The 18,896-nt window shown below is 45.7% G+C and overlaps 1 protein-coding gene across 1 annotated transcript in view; it reads left to right on the forward strand.

Moving 5' to 3' along the window:
- Positions 1–18,896, forward strand: part of DNAJC9 (DnaJ heat shock protein family (Hsp40) member C9) — a 670,462-nt gene that overhangs the window by 78,498 nt on the left and 573,068 nt on the right. The window contains exon 2 of the mRNA XM_044056088.1: positions 7,420–7,613. Within this exon, the coding sequence (XP_043912023.1) occupies positions 7,434–7,613 (180 nt within the window). The 5' untranslated portion in view covers positions 7,420–7,433. The remainder of the gene's footprint in view (positions 1–7,419; positions 7,614–18,896) is intronic.

Consider the following 18,896-nt stretch of genomic DNA (forward strand, 5'->3'; position numbering starts at 1 on the left):
CCACTCTGTTCCCTCTTCACCATCCATCTGGTGACCAGGGCAAACCTGTAAAGTCTACGGTAAATAAATTGTCTTCGGAACATAAGTCCACCTTATCGGCACCGTCCTCTTCGACTATGACTGTTCCTATATCTGCGCCAGCTTCAGCTCCGATACTGCCTCCGGCACCGACTGACTTCTCAAAGATTATTACGACTTCGGCACAGTGCATGCCTTCGAGGCCCATCTCTGCTATTACACTTGATACAGAACCTTCTGTCGGCTTCGAGTGCCCCTTCGGAACCAAGTCCTTTCACGGACCCAGTAACGAAGATTTTGATGCCACTTCTTATCTCCAAACTTGAGACATTGGTGCCAGTAGAATCCACACCGTGGACCCGATACTCTCAATCAACAGATCCTTTTCTAGGGCAAGTTTACAGTCCATTCCTAGAACGATCTGACTCCCTGTCAGGAGTATCCACTAGAATCCACCAGGAGCCTTTCAGAGTTTGACATGGTGCGTCTTGTGGATCAGTTGTTGACAGCCAGGGGGATACCCATTCCGTCTAGGACCCATCCACCTAGAGGACTTAGGTTGGTTTCTCCACGGACTCCATCCTACTCTTCTCTTTTGACCATACCTGTTCCAAAGTCTTCAGCTCTGATGTCCCTTTCAGAACCCCCCCATCTTGGTGCCTGTAGTGGACCTCACTGGGGCTCCGGGACTGTCCCTTTGGCCTTTTCTGAAACGAGTCTTCCTCAGCTCTGTGATTGGGGTGCAGGTTCTTCGGCTAGGGGTATGTTTCTGAGTGTGTCTACAGTTCCATCCACGGTGTCTGAGTTCTGTCTGCACCAATCCTGCTTGAGGCTCCACCCTCGGTAGCTGGTTCGACAGAGCGGGGTGTGATCCCAGTTCCGAGGTTGTCCTTCTCAGTTCTGTGGTCCCATCCCTCTTTGGGTGGATCTACTTTCCAAGCTATGGGCTCTCCTGAAGAGTCTGACAGAGGATACAAATTTTGATGATGGTGAAGGTTCCCCACGGTCACCCCCTGATGATGTCTCCTTTGGGGACATCCTTGAAATGTTGAAACAGAGGGGTGATTGGAAGCCCACCAACCCTTTGTCAGAGGAGTCCGTGTTTCGGCAGGCTTTCCGTGCCCGGCCATCTACTTCTTTGGTGACCCCACCTGCAGACAAGCTGGTACAATTCGTGGTGCAGTGCGCTTGGAAGAACCCCGATTCTGTTGAGTCGATCCCTCTGAGACCTGACAAGATACTATCCCTCCTGAAGAGAGCCCACATTGGTCAAGAGGTTTACCAGTTGATGCCATGGTGGTGGTGCGGCCACGAAAAAGGATCTCGCCAAGCCCAATAGAGAGTCCGGGCTGTGGACAAATTAGGGAAGCGAGTTTTTGCTTCAGCAGCCTTTGCCATATGGTGTCTGAATTACTTGGCACATTTTAGGAGGCTCTAAAGAGACTTCGCTTCCGAACTCTCTGGAACACTCACAGGACAGGTGTCTAACGTGGTAAGAGACAAGGTTGCCTCGCAACTTGCAACCCTGGTTGCAATCTCCAATTCGTCCATGTGGTTGCTCTCACATGCAACCGAAGGAGCGGCTAGAGTGGTGTGTTCAGGCGTAGTCATGAGACGCCATGCCTGGATGCGCCTCTGTGACTTCACGGACCCTTTCAAGTCTTCCTTCCTAAACATTCCAGTTGAAGCATCTTCCCTTTTTGGCCCCAAGGTGAAAGACACCCTGGCCAGATGTGAGCAGGGCGGTAAGACCCTATCTTCCGTAGGTCTACGTTATTCCAATCTTCAACGTTCCTTTTCCAGGAACCAAAGGAGCGGAAAAATGTGGCCCAAAAAATCTTGGGGTCCTTTCTGTGCCACACATGGCAATGATACCCCCAGGGGCGGGGGGGGTAACAATTCTGGAAGACACCCCTACCAAGGCAGAGGGGGTCCACGTAATCAGGGACCCAGAGATTCTTTCTCTGGGCAGTCTTATTGGCGCTCCTGAAGTGGCCCGATTGCATTCCTCCGGAAGCAGTCTGGGGATGTTTCTCTCTGCACCACACTGACTGGCATTCTATAACTTCCGACCGTTAGGTGCAGGAGATCATAACCAGAGGCTACACCATTCCCCTCAACACTTACCCAAAACTTCCAACAAAACTTCCTGACATTCCACCCAGTCAAAGGGAAGAAGCAGCTGCAGAAACAAACAAGCTGTGTCAAAAGAAAGCATCCAAATAGTCCCACCAGACCAATGTGGATCTGGATTCTACTTGAGATTTTTTTTGGTGCCAAAAAAGACACTGGACTGTAGACCAATTCTCGATCTCGGCAATTTGAACAAGTCCATTGCCAAAACGAAATTCCAGACTGTCATGGTTCAGTCCATTCTCCCTTTTCTAAGGGAAGGTGATTGGATGTGCTCGATAGATCTCCAGGACGTGTATTAACCCATCAAAATGGATAAACGCTCCAGCAGTCTACTTTGCTTCCAGCTGGGAGCCAATAACTACCAGTTTCATGCCCAGCTGTTCGGACTCTCTACAGGCCCCAAGAGTGTTCACAAAGTGCGTGGCGGTGGTCACAGCTCATTGAGGCTGCAAGAATTCCAGGTGTTTCTGTATTTGGACGATTGTCTCCTTACCGCCCCCACCAAGCATCTTCTGGTAACAGCCCTGCAGTACACTTTTTCCCTGGTGAGATTTTTGAGAATAATGATAAACTGGGAGAAATCTAACCTTGCTTCGACTTCGAACATAGGGTTCATTGGCGTAGTCTTCGACACTTGTTCTTGTCTGGTGTTTCTCCCAGCTCACAGACTTCGGAGATTGAGGCTCCATCTCCGTGTGATACTCTGTCAAAACAAAGCCTCAGCAAGGGAGGTTCTTCATGTTTTACGATCCTTGGTAGCTTCCATTCTAATAGTGCCCCATGTGAAGCTGCATATGTGAATACTTCAGTGGCTACTGATGTCTCAAAGGTTTCCGAATTGCCACCCTCTGTTTTCAAGTTCAGATAACTAATCGTTGCAAGCAGGACCACCTTTGGTGGATGAAGCCACACACACAACTTTGGAGCCGCCCATTCCACCCCCCCAACCCAAGGCCATTGTGACCACGGATGCTTCCCTGATAAGGGGGGGGGGGGCATTTCCAGGGAAAGACAGTCCAAGGCACATGGTCCACTTTGGAGGCCAACCTGCATATCAACATTCTAGAACTGAGAGCTGTGCTGTTAGCGTTGCAAGGATTCCAGTCCGTTCTTCCTTCTGGGACAATTCAGTCAGACAACATGTCAGTAATCTGGTATGTCAACAAGCAAAGAGGAACCAAGTCCTATCCTCTTTGTCGAGAGGCCATGAGAATTTGGCAGTGGGCGATAGCAATGCATATCCCTGGGAATTCCAACGTAATTGCAGACAAGTTGAGCAGATGTATTATTCTGCCTCAAAAGTGGTCCCTCAATCCCGACATAGCTGCGATTTTCAACCGTTGGGGCCAGCCTTGCTGTGACCTATTCACCTCCCCATCAAACAACAAATGCAGCAGGCATTTTGCCCTGTTTCCCCCACAAAAGAGGAGTCCCAGAGGGATGCTCTGATTCACGATTGGCCCACTGGATTGCTATATGCCTATCTCGTTATCCCTCTGATTCCCCAATTCATAAAGAAAGCTATTTGGTTGAAATGCAAGTGATCCTCATAGCCCCTTTTGGTCTCTGCAAGCTTGGTTCTCCTTCCTTCAGCCTCCTCTGTTATGTCAACCGTGGATTCTGGACCCTTTTCCAGACCTGATTTCTCACCCCCAAGGGTTGAGCCACACAAACCTATCCAGTCTCAAGCTGATGGCTTGGTTTCTCCACTTCCGTTAATCGCCAGGCAGGATAACCTCCCCTTACCTGTACATGACATTGTCCTGGCCTCACACAAACCATCCATCAGAAGGCTTATACCTAGACAAATGGAAGAGGTTCTCTATTTGGCCTAAGAAAAGAAGGCTAGACCATGTCATGGAAGTGTGTAATTTTTCTACCACGAGACTTGAGCTGAGAGATCATACAAAGACTGATTCAATTTTGCAAAAGCTCAGCCACTATGTTAATGTTGGAGGCTGTCAAAGCAATCTGGTGTACCACCTGAACTGCAAACATATTTTCCTTACAGAGATGAGATGTTGATGGAAGATGGCATTATTTTCAAAGGTCCTAAAATTGCTGTTCCTGCTTCCTTACAACATGACTATATGCAGATTTTTGCATCGTGGTCACCCAGGTTTTGAATCTACCAAAAGAAGGGCAAAAGGACTAGTATTTTGGCCTTCTCTAGCAAAAGACATTGATGGAGTACTTTCTTCTTGTTCAGTATGCAATAGTAGTAAACTGCATTTGCAAAAAAGAACCATTTCAGCTACGTCAGGTTCCTGAACTACCTTGGTCAACAGTAGCCACTGATATATTTGAGTGGAACAGTCAGAATTAATTACTTGGTGTTGGTACTTGAGATTGATTTGCTACCTAATCTAACATCCACTGGTTATTACCAAGTTGAAATGTCATCTCTCAGTCCATGGTAGTCCACACAGTTATTTTTTGACAATGGTACCCAATTTACCAGTCAGTTTCAGAAATTTGCAAAAGAATGGGACTTTGTGGGTACTCTGTAGTATTAGTAATGTGTACAGTAAAATGGACTAGCTGAACATGCAGTACAGAGTGCAAAACAATTGCTGGAGAAATCAAAGCGTGATAATACCAATATCTTTGCGAATTTACTTAATCTCGTAAACATACCCTGTGGCGATATACTTGGCTTACCTGCTCAGAGACTTCTATCTAACCCAAACCAGAACAACATTGCCTATTGGTTCCAGTTTGTTGAGGCCTAAAGCTAAGAACAACAGGACAATTTGAGCTCAACTTTTCAGAAAGAGTTCTTTCCAGAAGTCCAGTTATGACCAATCGAGCAGATTTCTTTGTCAGGATACAAATGGCGAAGGGTTTCGACCGGATTGGTCAAGTAACAGGTATATGTACTGAGCCGAGATCCTACTTTGTAGACTCTGAGGGTGTGGAATACAGGAGAAATCGCAAACATCTTTCTGTACCAGAAGCAATATTGCAGCATTGTTCCTATAATACAGACTCTAGATCTCAAGAGCAATCCAGACAATGTTCCTGTTGCAGAACATGTAAAACTCTGAAAACAAACACCAAAGGTACCAAATAATCCACTAAGTAATCCAAGGAACCCAGGAAACTTAGCCAACCACTGATGAACCAAATTGCAACTTTATTCAGCCAAAGAACAGAACGTGTCTTACCTTCTATTTCCGTTCCCCAAAGTTGAACATTCAGCAGAGACTGTCCCAGTTGCTAGATCCAATTCCAATTTCTGTGTCGCCCGATTTGGTCGTATCTGCAGACCAAGTGTGAAACGCAGAGCATCCTAGACATAATTGTCTCTATGTATTTAGTTCTCTATATTTGCATGACAAAGAATTACTTGTGTTAATTGCATGTCAGTCAATGCTGTCAATATTGCATGACTCATTTCTCAGAGGGAGGATGTAGGTGGGTGTGCTTGCGCGCGTGTGTGTGCGTGTGCTTGCGCGCGCGTGTGTGTGTGCTTGCGCGCGTGTGTGTGTGCTTGCGCGCGTGTGTGTGCTTGCGCGTGTGCTTGTGTGTGTGGTATCTTTTAGAAGCGTTTAAAGGTCAGGACACTCATATAAATAGCAAGCACATGCTAGCTTCAGTGCCATTTTGAGAGTGCAGTCAGAGAATGAGCATGGATGAGTGTAATAGCTATTTTGATTATAAGTTTGCCTAAGTTAAAGTTATCGAACCTCAATCCTGATGTGTTTGTACATAATAAAGCTGCTTGAACAGAACCCATGAAGGCTAGTCTATTTTATCCGGACTGGACGAGTGACACTTGCCTTCTCATCTGATCCTTCAGCTTGTATTCTTTCTTTTGCTTCTTGGCACATTCATTTTCTGCCTGATTTTTTATCTACTTCTAGTTTGATTTCCATTCTTACTTGACGCCGATATGCTTCTGCTAGACTAAGCAGGGAAGTTGCCTTAGATTTATTCTTCTCTTGTTTCAAATCTTTCACTACATTTGGGTCTTGTGAGGTCAGCAGATGTGTGTGCAGTTCCACAATTGCAAATTTATACATGTAATCAATTTCAAGGAGGTCCATATTCCCTTCAGAACAGGGGAATATATAATCCTGGTAAGCAATGTTTTTTATAAATCAATTGGTGAGCATGAAGCATCCTTCTTGTTTTCCTGTCTAATCTGTCCAACATGTTTTGGGGCAGGTGACTCACTCCAAAATTGTAAGTTAGGACAGGAAGAGCAAATTGGTTTATAGCCTGAATTTTGTTCCTAGATGTCAATGCTGTTTTCAGGATTAATTTAAGTCCTGTAAAATATTCCTAAGTTTGATTTGCATTTGTTCATGTTTTATTATTGATACTTCGTCAGTTCTCAAATATTTACACACTCCCTCTTGCTGAAGTTATTTTGTATCACATTCTTGTCCCAAACTTGGTTTTCTTGGTGCTGCAGTTTTCCTGCTTTAAAAGGTTGATTTTGCACATTTATTAAGACCAAATGACATTCTTCTATCATCTGAAAAAGTTTTGACTACTTGCAGTTGTGCTTCTTGCAGTATATATGATTATCTTTCCTTTGAGGCAGCAGTGTTGGTAAATGATGAGCCTCTGATCTGACACTTTGAGGGATTCTGTTACAGAACAATAGTAAGCTGATGACTGTCATTTCTGTCACCATGATGATGTTAAAGAGAAGTAAGCTTCCATATTTTTTTACATTTAATTCACATTACTGTTCAGGTTTAGTACTGGCAAATGAACCCCAAGGCTGCTGTAACAACAAACACCTTCAATTGCATTACATTTTTTTCATCGCATGCTAAACACTCCATTGCACAATTCAGGATCAGTTCTTTTTACTGTGTGCCAACTGTCATTACTGTGGCATATATTTATTAATTGCAGTAATGACTGGATGGGATACTGTATGTATAGTGTGTAAAATGTATTTATGAAAGTGTGTACTGTATTTTTGAACATGGGTTAGTATTAATGTCTGTTAACGCTACTATCTTCACTACTTTTTGTTATAGCGATTGTTTATCTGTAAAAGTTGTGAAACGTTTAATTTTTGTGAGGCATTTTGTTTGGAATATTATCTTAAAATGTATTGAAGCTACATTATGAAATTTTCTCTCGCAAAGGAGACTTTATCGAATTATTAAGATAACAATGAAAATGTAAACATTGGAAGAAAATGTAAGATATCTGTAGTTGTATGCATAGCTGTTCAGTGAATTTTTTTTTTTTTAACTTTGAGAATATACCTTTTGAAATGTTTTTTGTTCTCGTAATTAGTGTACGTTTTAAGGATGGGTGTCTTGGAAGCTTGCGAAAATTATTTTGGCACATCCGATCTGTACAAAGTCCTTGGTGTGACTAAGGTGGCTTCTGAGGAGGAACTTCGTAAAGGTTATTACAAAGTGTCACTGAAGGTACATCCAGATAGAGTGGCTCAAGAAGAAGTAGCTGTTGCTACTCAGAAGTTCCAGGTATTGTATTAATATAAAGTTTGTTTTACTCTGAGTCGTGTGCAGTTCAGGTGAACCTGTGCGTGATTTTTACCTTTACAGCTAGACGTTTGTCCATATTTTCCTCTTTTTTTTTTGCTTCCCATCGCTGAATGTGTCATTTTCCTGAGATGTTTGATTGGTAAGGGGACTCTGTCATCTGGTTGCTAAAGTTACAATGGGTTTGTTTTCCTGCTTGTGTTCCCACCTACATATTTCTTGATGGTAGTACAACAGCCATCCATGTGGTTTAAGACACAGCAAATGAGAGAGGGTTTGGTGATATTACTAGAGATGCCACTTGACTTGGTAGTGGCTGCAGGAAGCCTTATATTTATTCATAAATGCTGAACAACCAGGAGATGACAGTGTCATCCAAGTGAACAGTCATGGCTATGCATCACTTCTGTTTTCAAAATTAATTCATTACTTTTCTGAGCATTTCAGTTTGGGAATGTAGAGGTTACACTATTGTTTTTTTGGATAGAATCACATGATCTGAAGTAGGAACTTCATTTGTCAGCAACCTTTGGGATACGGATTCGATCTCGGATCCGAGCCGGCAACTTCTACCACAGCATAGATCTGAGCTCCTAGCTCCTCCCTGACCTCAGATCTAGTTTGCCGCTCTTCAAGCAACAGCTAGATTCCAGAGCTCTTGGCGATTTTGTGAGAAAACAGTTTTTTTCTTTCTGTTCTTATTGAGTGGTTGTGTGTGCGTTTTAGGTTTCCCCTTAACGCTAAAACTTCTTACTTTTAGATTACTTAGCTTAAATTTTAATTTAGATTTTTTTTTTCCTCCCTGCCCCCGCTGGTCGTAGCGTGTGTGTCTTGAGTGTAGGGGCCTAGTGAGTGTGCTTTACTGTAGTTATGTTGGAGGCCTCTAAAGCCATTTTTTCTAAATGCACCGAATGTGGTCACAAGCTTTCACCGGCTGATGGCCACACTCGGTGCGTTAGGTGCCTTGGAGTTGAACACCTCTCTTCGATTTGCGCGGCGTTCAACCCCAGGGCACTTAAGGATCGGAGGTCGAAGCTGGTTCTGGCGGGCCTTATACCCCCAGACTCTGCTTCGGCCTCCGGTACTTCGGTGATCGCTACACCCCCCGGTAACGGTCACTCCTGCCTCCCTTCCTCCGACCGGGACTCAACCTCCCGCTTCGGCTCCGGAGGATAGGGAGTCCAGGAAAGAGAAGCGGAGGGAGAAGCACCTTAAGCGGCGGGCTGAGGACTCATCGGCCCCGCCCGCCAAGTGGGCTTCTCCGTCCAGGTCTTCTCGGTCTCCTCCTCCTCAGATTCGATCCCCTTGTTTCTCCCCGAGACCCGAGGAGGAGGTGACCCAGTCCCCGTCGAGGTCATCGAGGCGGCACTCCAGGTTGGCCTCGGTGGCCTCCTCGAGGTCCACCTTTAGCATGTCAGATGCGGACATGGACCGGATGATGAGGAGATTCATCCAGGCCCAGATGCAGATGGGAGTGCTCTTGCCTCCCCCCACCCCCCCCCCCTCCGGGGGGAGCTCGACCCCTATTGCTCCTTCTCAGACCCGCATTCTGGGTTCGGAGCGCTCGGAGCCGAGCAACGTTGGATCAGGGGGTGGGTCTGAGCCGACTGTGCTGGGCACATCTGCTCCGACGCCTCCCTCGAGTTTGTCGGATCCGACCTCTCGGAGCCGTGGGCCGAGCTTCGGATCCGAGGGATTCGGTGTGCTTTCGGCTGCGTCCCGGTCGGAGCACACTGGTCCTTCGGATCCGACGTTCTCGGCGCCGGGTCCGATCCCCGGGAGTGGGGCTCTGATCCGTCAGAGCGCGGCTCCCCCTCGGCTTTCTCTGCGGTGGAGAGGGCACTGTCGAGTGCTTCCAGGCCTCCGGTCCTGGCTTCGGCTCCCTCTCGCACTCCTTCTCATCTGGTCCTGGCTCCCCTCATCCGGCCCTCGGGGCAGCCTACCTCAGCGCCTCTAGGAGTTCCAGTGGAACAAGATACAGCCCGTGAGGACTTGCACTTCGCCTTGTGAGGAACCTCCTCTGCTTTTATACAAATGTTAAAATGTATGAAATATGTCTAGTACCTCTATAGGATCTATAACCCGCGGTGGTGGTGCTGCGGTAGTGTTGTCGCCTCACAGTAAGATGCTGTCCGGTTCGATTCTCAATTAGAGCGTCTTCTGCGTGGAGACATGCGTGAATGGGCGTACCTTCGTTGAAGGTTGTGCGTCAGGCCTGGCAAGCCGGCACATAAAAATCAACTGCCAATCATTAGCGGACCGGAGTTCCACTGTGGCGACCCCTAACTGGGAAAAGCCGAAAGACACAAAACCTCTATAGGATCTGTAGTTATTTTTCTTGTCATATGCTCATTAAGTTTGGCGACAACCCTTTATACTTTTGTTGTCCAAGTCGCTGCACTAAAAGTTTTGTGTTCTGGAGTTAAATAATTGCCTAACAGCAGTCTTTCTGAACTTCATATTATCCAAATATTGCTTTATTTTCTGTTCAGTATTCTGCAGTTGTTCTTATGTGATATTTGCCTTATTCTGCAATACTTCAATCTTTAGCCCCTCTAAATAATTTATTTTACTTTCAAAGTATGCATCTTTGATGTCCTTCAAGGATGCATCTGCAGTCCTAACATATGGGTTGTCCTGCCTCAGGCAGCCCTTCGGTCGGCCGGATTCCAAAGTTTGGGTCTGGCCTCGGCTGATGTCGCACCTCACCCGACGTCATAGCTGCTGTTTATAGGGTATAAAGGCATCAGCCGACGCCATTTTCCTCAGTCTTTCTTGCCGCGTGGTGCCCGAAGCAGAAGCTGTTCGCAAGTGCCGGTCGGTCAGATCCAGATATTTCTACTACCGAAGACTTCTAAAAAGCTAAGTACCCCGTTGGGGACTCTTTCTTGCCTCAGCCGATGTCAGAAAAAGTAAATAATTGTTTAACTTGTGGGAAACAAATACCTCATAAGGATTTCCACTCTTACTGCCTTCCTTGCTTAGGCCCAGACCACGACGTATCCGCTTGTCTAGCCTGTGCTTCCTTCAACTGACGAACGCTTAGACGTCGGTCTGAGTTTGCAGAGGAGTTTTTTGGTCCCGCTTTTGCTTACAAAATGCCGTCGGAGACTCCGACTACACAAATAGCTAAAAAACGCAAGGAAAAGGACCGACACTCGCGGTCCGCAGTTTCGGCTGAAACCACGGTTAGGCCAACCGCGAGTGTCTCTGTTTCGGCTGAAACCGAGTCCTCGGTTCTTCCTTCGGCCGAAAGCATGCCTCCTATAGCCGAGGCCTCACAGACAATGGTCGAATCTGCTACTGATATTACTGCTACAGAAGCAGGCTCCCAGGATTTGTCGGATACTATTCCTTTAGACATATCTACCCCTGCACGTGGGGCTGCTAGACCCCCTGCTTCTATGTCCATAAAGGCTTTTGCCAGGGCTAAAGCAGCTAAATCTTCTAAGGCCTTACCTGCTAAAACTGCCCCACATAGGCCTACCTCTAGTTCACAAATACTCAGCCTGGCTGAGGATCTCATTTCTTTGATCAGGGGATCACAACCTCACCCAGACAGGGCCTCTCAGCCCCCTTCAGATAAGAGGCCTAGGACTGAACCCCTGGAACCTGTCTCTACAGACTATTCCTCGGAGGACTCAGACATTACAGACCCTCAGGAAGGCCCATATTCTCCTTATGAGGATTCTGATGCAGAAGACTCCATTCCTTCTGCTTCTCCTCCTGAGGAATTTTCTTTTGGGGAAACCTTACATGCTATGAGGGAGCATTTCCAATGGCAGGGCCAGGATTTTTCTGATTCAAGGAAAAGGCTAAGGACTTTCTTACACTTACCACAGCATAGGCCTTTAGCCATTCCTCCAGTACTAACAGTAGTTGACGATGCATTTAATGATGCCTGTACTGCTCCTGATTCTCTTCCTCCGGCCCCTGCCAAGCCTGACAGATATTACAGGGTCCCGGACACACACTACCATTTGTATAAGGCTCCTGTTGCAGATCCAGAAACCATTTCACAGGGCCCGAAAGGTGTGGCAGCTGCTTCTGCCAAAAACCCTCTTCCCTCTGAAAGGAAATCTAGAGCATTAGAGAGATGGGGTAAAAAGGTTTATACTTCTGCTGCTCTTTCGGCTAGGGCCTTAAACTGTCAATTTCACATGATTCAATATCAGGAATTTTTGTTAGACCAGCTAAATAAAAAACTGTCCTCTCCTGAACCTATAGACCGCAAGTCTCTTCAGGATTTGGTACATAATTCTCAGCAGGTCAGTAACCATTTCTTAAAATGTGGCTATGATGCACTGGAGGCTTCCTTTAGGTCAGCTATGACTGGAACAGTGATTCGAAGACATGCATGGTTAAAAGAACAGTCCTTACCAGATCATGTTAAATCAAAACTCCTAGATGCTCCCATGGAGAAACAAAGTTTGTTTGGCTCCCCTGCACAGGAGGTTCTGAAGAAGGTGGAAGAAAAAGCAAAATCTGTCCAAGCAGTCAAGGATTTCTTACAGGTCCAACCTCCGAGGTTTAGCAGAAATTGGCCTTCGAAGAATTGGTCCTTTCCAGACAACTCCAGAGCACAGAGAGGCAGAAATAGACGCCCAAGAGGCAGAAATCAATCTAGGGGTGCCTACAGGGGACGTCGGTGGCAACCTACCAATCAGAGAAGTACCGCCACAGATTCAACTGCAACCACTACCACTGGACAGACACAATGACTTGGCTCTGATACCGCCTACCAGGGAACAACTGGAAGCTCCCTTGGGCGGAAAGCTAGCCTTATTTTCAGACAACTGGCATTACATTACAGGAGACAAATGGACTTTGCAAACAATAGACAAGGGCTACAGGTTTCACTTCCACACTCTACCAAAAAAGAGGGGAATGCCAAACCTACCACCAAGCCAAAAAACAGATGCTCTAAAACAAATCAACAACTTACTAAAGATAAGAGCTATAGAAAAGGTGCCACCTATGGAACAAGGCCAAGGTTTTTACTCCAGGCTTTTCCTGGTACCAAGAAAAGAAAATCAATGGAGACCTATTCTCGACTTGTCCACTCTGAACACATACCTCATTGTTCCAAAATTCAAAATGCTGACCCTCCAGCAGCTTCTTCCCATGCTGGGCAAGGAGTCTTGGCTGGTGACTCTAGATCTCAAGGAGGCATACCTGCACGTCCCTATACGACCAGATTGCAGAAGATACCTCAGATTTCTTGCAGAATCAGAGCATTATCAATTCTCAGCATTGCCCTTTGGCTTATCTACTGCGCCCAGAGTATTCACGAAATGCCTGGCATCAGTAATTGCTCATTGCAGGCTCCAGGGAATTCAAATTTACCCATACCTGGACGACTGCCTATTACAAGCAGACAACAAGGCACAATTAACAAAAGATTTGGAAAATGTCATACAACTGTTGCAAGCCTTGGGATACACAGTCAACATGCAGAAGTCAAGACTAGTACCTTCCCAAAGGATAACATTCTTGGGGGCAGATCTGGACACATCAACTCAGATGGCCTTTCTCACAGAAGAAAAACAAAAGCAACTACCAGGCTATTTCATGTCATTAACAAAACAAACTCGGCTTACTGCAAGGAAAGTCCTGCAAGCCCTGGGTTACATGGCATCCTGCATAATCTTGATTCCGCATGCCAGGCTACATATGAGAAAGTTACAATGGTACCTAAGGAATGTATGGTCTCAACACCAGCACAGTCTAGAAAACCAAATTCCAATAATTCCATGCCTGAAGCAAGAATTCTTGTGGTGGGCTCAGGCCTGCCAGTTGAACAGAGGCTTGCCTTTCCACAAACCACAGCCAAGCCAGACCATCACCACGGACGCCTCAGACCTAGGATGGGGGGCTCACATGGTGGACAAGTGTATTCAAGGCCTATGGACCCAAGACCAGCTGAATCTACACATAAATCTAAAGGAGATGCTGGCAGTGAAATATGCGATCCAGGCATTCAGACCATTCCTTCAACAGGGTCATCTGCTGATGAGGACGGACAACACCACAGTCATGTGGTACATCAACAAACAAGGAGGTACACATTCATATCCTCTATGCCGGATGGCAATGGACCTGTGGAATGTGGCCCTGAACCTCAACATTCAACTTCAGGCCAGATTTGTTCCAGGAAAAGAAAATTCTCTAGCAGACACCGTAAGCAGAACTACCACGGATGCTCACGAATGGATGCTGCATCCAGATATTTTCAAAGCCATAACACAGAAATGGGGACTACCACAGATAGACCTGTTTGCCTCCCCACACAATCACCAATTGAAAAAATTTTGCACAAGAACATACCACCCACTTGCTTGGAGGGTGGACTCACTTTCCTTCAGCTGGAAAAACCTGACAGCATATGCATTTCCACCTCTTCCCTTGATGTACAAAGTTCTACTGAAGATCAAAGAGGATCAACCAAGGTTAATTCTGATAGCTCCAGACTGGCCGAGGCAACATTGGTACCCGCTACTGAGAAGCATGTCTCGGACACACGCATGGCAGCTACCTCTATGTCCCTTACTACTAACACAGGACAACTACAAGATCCTACATCCGAACTTGAAAACACTGCAGCTAACTGCTTGGAATATTGTATAAACCAAAATAACCCAGATTTATCTCAGAGGGTTAAGGACATTATCCTGGAGGCCCGTAGACCCTCCACAAGGAAGACTTATTCAGCCAAGTGGAAAAGATACCTCATTTGGAGTGTCCTCTGCATCTTGCTCTTGTTGCACCAACCACCTGCATGTCCTCTCTCACCACATCCATAAACCTTATCTTAGGCCTTACTCTTTTTTTCCTTCTTACCTGGCAGCTTCACCAAGTTCGGGCACGTGAGGCAAAAGAAACATATCCTGAAACGAATAAGCATTAGTTGGAAAAGAGAACTCCATCAGTTATTTTCTGTAGTAACTGCTCGTTTGTTTGGGGCACAGTGCCAAGGACAAGACTGATGTGAAGTTACCACTATTTTATACTAGTGAGATGGCACTACAATAACTGGAATCAGGAAGAATTGAGGTATATTAATGGTAGATCCTAAATTAAGGCGGATAGTGGGGGATGCCCCGAGTTTTTTGTACAAAAATAAGTTCAGCCTAAAACGGATGTTATACTATCCTAAAGATGCTGTAGTACACACATCTACTGGAATTTTTTTCTACGACTCCATGTGGTAGATATAATTTTTGTGGGAGCATTGAAAGCCGTGGTCACATTTTATACATCCAGCGACAGGATTTGTATTTAAAATTTCAGCTATTCCACACAGCATATGGTTTATCTAGCCTATTGCGCAGTATGCGGGTCATACTATGTGGACAAAACCGATGAATGTTGAAGGACAGGATTAGAGAGCATTTGTACAACATTAGGATATGCTCCTGAGAATAATGCCTTATCAAAACATATATTATGAAAAATGATTATCAACATGTTTTTAAGTTTTTAGTTATAGAGGTTATTAGACCTAGTTTACGTGGAGGGGGTGTTAAGAATTTTACTGAGAATAGGGAAGTGAGATGGATCATAAGGTTGAGGGTGGACCAAGGTAAAGGTCTCCATGAGAAAGCCCCCCTTAAACCGATTTTAAAATCTAGAGCCCTTGGTAACAAATGACAGCTTTTGTATATGTTGCTATACATTTTATAACAGTGTCTTGTGTGTGTGTGTGAGATCTGCAGTGGGAGTGACAGATGCGTTTAAGGTGGAGGTGGATTACATCAAGGATCAGCTCTGAGCCCTTTCTTATTTACAGTGGTGATGGACAGGTTGACAGACTAGATCAGACACTGGTCCCTGTGGACAATGATGTTTTCAGATGACATTGCGATATGTAGTGAGAGTAAGGAACAGGTTGAGGAGACCCTGGAGAGGTGGAGATGTGCTCTAGAGAGGAGAGGAATGAAGGTCAGCAGGACTAAGACAAAATGTGTGTGTGAATGAGAGGGAGGATAAGAGGAATGGTGAGGATGCAGGGAGTAGAGTTGGCGAAGGTGGAGGAGTTTAAATACTTTGGATCAACAGTTCAGAGTAATGGCGAGTGTGGAAGAGGGGTAAAGAACAGAGTACAGGCAGGGTGGAGTGGGTGGAGAAGTGTCAGGAGTAATTTATGACCGACTAGTACCAGTAAGAGTGAAAGGGAAGGTCTGCAAGAGGGTAGTGAGACCAGCTATGTTATATGGGTTGGAGACAGTGGCACTGACAGAAAGGCAGGAGTCCGAGCTGGATGTGGCAGAGTTAAGGATGTTAAGATTTGCACTGGGTGTGACGAGTGTAGATAGGATTAGGAATAAGTATATTAGAGGATCAGCCCAGGTTGGACGGTTTGGAGACAAAGCCAGACAGGCAAGATTGCATTGGTTTGGACATGTGCCGAGGAGGGATGCTGGGTATATTGGAAAAAGGATGCTAAGGATGAAGCTGCCAGGTAAGAGGAAAAGAGGAAGGCTTAAGATGAGGTTTATGGATGTGGTGAGAGAGGACATGCATGTGGTTGGTATGACGGAGCAAGATTCAGAGAACAGGAAGAAATGGCGACCCCAAATGAGAACAGCCGAATGAAAAAAAGATCCTGTGTGTGTGTGTGTGTGTGTGTGTGTGTGTGTATGTGTATATGTGTGTGTGTATATATATATATATATATATATATATATATATATATATATATATATATATATATATATATATATATATATATTTATAATGTGTGTGTGTGTGTATATATATATGTATATATATATATATATATATATATATATATATATATATATATATATATATATATATATATATATATATATATACACACACACATTATATATATAGCCAGGGTCTGCCACATAACGCACACACTCAAGTCACTCCGCAACAAGTACAAATATGACACTGTCATTGTCCATGTTGGTGTGAATGACCTGAGACGTACCTCCCTGGACTACATGAAAAGAGACATGGAGGAGCTCTCCGATCTTGTAGCCCAGGCAGGCATGACCCTGGCCCTGAGTAGCATCCTGACATCACCCAGAATTATGTCACCGTACAAGGACAAAATGATTGCCTTCAACAATTGGCTAAGCTTATGGTGTCATTCTAAGGGGATCCAGTATTTGTCTGTCTGGGATGACATGATCGACAGACCATGCTTTGCCAGAGATGGCTTGCACCTGTCGCCCTTGGGATTCCGGATACTGGCTAAGGCTCTTGCCACCCCTATAGTGCCTTTTTTATGCAAGGTTCAAATGACAAATTCACCACCATCACCATCACAATCAAGCAAAATCTGAGGGTAATGCTACTCAATGCTGGAAGTCTAAACCTCAATTTGCAATCACTCGAGGCACTTCTTAAACACTTCTTAAAATGGAGAACATCGACATCTGTGCAGTGACAGAGACCTGGTTCAAAGCTCCAGAGAGCACCCCTGCATTACCAGGCTATAATTCATACCACACCTTTCGGCCACCTAACACGGAACAAAGCACTAAAGGTGGAGGTGTGTCCATATCATTAAGGCTCTCCACACCTACAGGCTAGTTGAACAGCATAATGCATCCGAGATTATCTAAGTGCAACTAACTCTGGGCAAGACCGCAATTCAAATTGTAGCTTGCTACAGACCCCCCACCATGCCCCAGGATTCCCACTCCTCATTTCTTGATACACTGGAAAGTATTAGGGTACAACCTAACACCCTAATAATGGGTGAGGTTATGTGATCCTATCTCGCCTACATTCTGTACTGATGGGCCTGGAGCCGATCCTCGGCTCCGACTCGGCACTCTATGCTATAGAGCGAAGCCTCTTATTGGCTGAGCTATTCTCTATCCCAGGATGCACCACCACTAATCCCCCAGATCTCGTTTGCCACTTACAAGCTAGGACATGGTCTCGAACTTGGCTGAGCTAAGTGCTGTTTTTTCTTAAAGTTTTCCTGTCCGGAAATTCTTTATTCTTTACCGAAAAGCTGTTTTAACAGCTATCGTTGTGTATCAGTGTGTTTTTGGATAATTTTTGTGGTGAATTTGTGTGATTGAACAGGGAAAGGTTTCTGTTTAAGTTAGAGGGGCCTTCCCCCATTCTTTAGTGAGTCTTCTTATTTTTAGAGAGGTCAAGTACCTGTTTAAGTTAGAGGGTTCTTGGCCCTCCTTTTTGGTGTTTTTTGTGGTTGTACTTGTACTTGTACTTGTTAATTTTGGCCTTTCGTTTTAAAAAAAAAAAGGGGGTTTTATTGTTGTTAAAATCTTTACTCAGTGACATACATAGTGTTTTTTTCTACTGATGTAGTGAGTGGTTTACAGGCATTATGTCCAAAGAGCATAGACCCTCAGGATTTAAGAAGTGCACGAGATGCAACTATAAAATGTCCATCACCGATGATCACTCCTTATGCTTGTACTGTTTAAGCGCCAAACACCTACAGGAGTCTTGCAGCGTGTGTCACGCTTTTTCCTCTAGGGTCCTCCAAGAGAGGAAGAATAAATTGATCTTGAAAGGGCTGATTAAACCCTCGTTCGAGGAGGCCTTATCTTCCTCTTCCTCTCCAGCCAAGAAAAAGAAATCGTCTGCTCCGACCAGTCCGTCAGAACTGACCAGTAAGAAATCTAGGCAGGCTTCTCCATCGGCTCCACGGACTTTGGAGCCGAGGGCGGAACGGTCTGCCTCGATGCCTCCAGTCTCGACTCCTCTGGTTTTGGAGCCGATGGCTGGGGCTTCGAGAGGTGGGTCACCTTCATCGGCTCCACTGATTTTGGAGCCAATGAGGGTTGCCGGCTCAGACTCTTCCCCTTCGGCGCCGAAGCCCTCCTCGGCACTGAGGGAAATTGTTTTGGAATCTCCCTCGGCACCGATACTGGTAGAGTCTATTCGGAGCCGGTCCCCCAGTCCTTCGGAGCCGATGGAGAAGTCGGTTCGGACCCGGTCGGTCTCCTCCCGATCTTCCAAGATGTCGGATTCGGACATCGACAGGGTGCTCCTAAGACTGTTTCAGTCTCCTGTATTCCAGAAATTAGTTTCGGCTCCAGCCCATTCGGCTCGGAGCCGATGGCCCACCCTGTAGTTCTGGTTCCTCCTCCAACAGCCTCGGCACCGTTGGAGCCGGTGCTGGTGGAGCCGATGGAGGTTTTCTGGTCGGCCCCGACCCTTACTCCAACCCCGGCTCTCGAGTCGGAGTTCGCACACGGAACTCCTCCGTCGGCCCTGGGACGCTGACCGATGTTTCGGTTCCGAGCCTCT

Source organism: Protopterus annectens, chromosome 14.part0 (genome assembly GCF_019279795.1).
Source record: "Protopterus annectens isolate FY-2018-M chromosome 14.part0, PAN1.0, whole genome shotgun sequence".
NCBI classification, from domain to species: Eukaryota; Metazoa; Chordata; order Ceratodontiformes; family Protopteridae; genus Protopterus; species Protopterus annectens.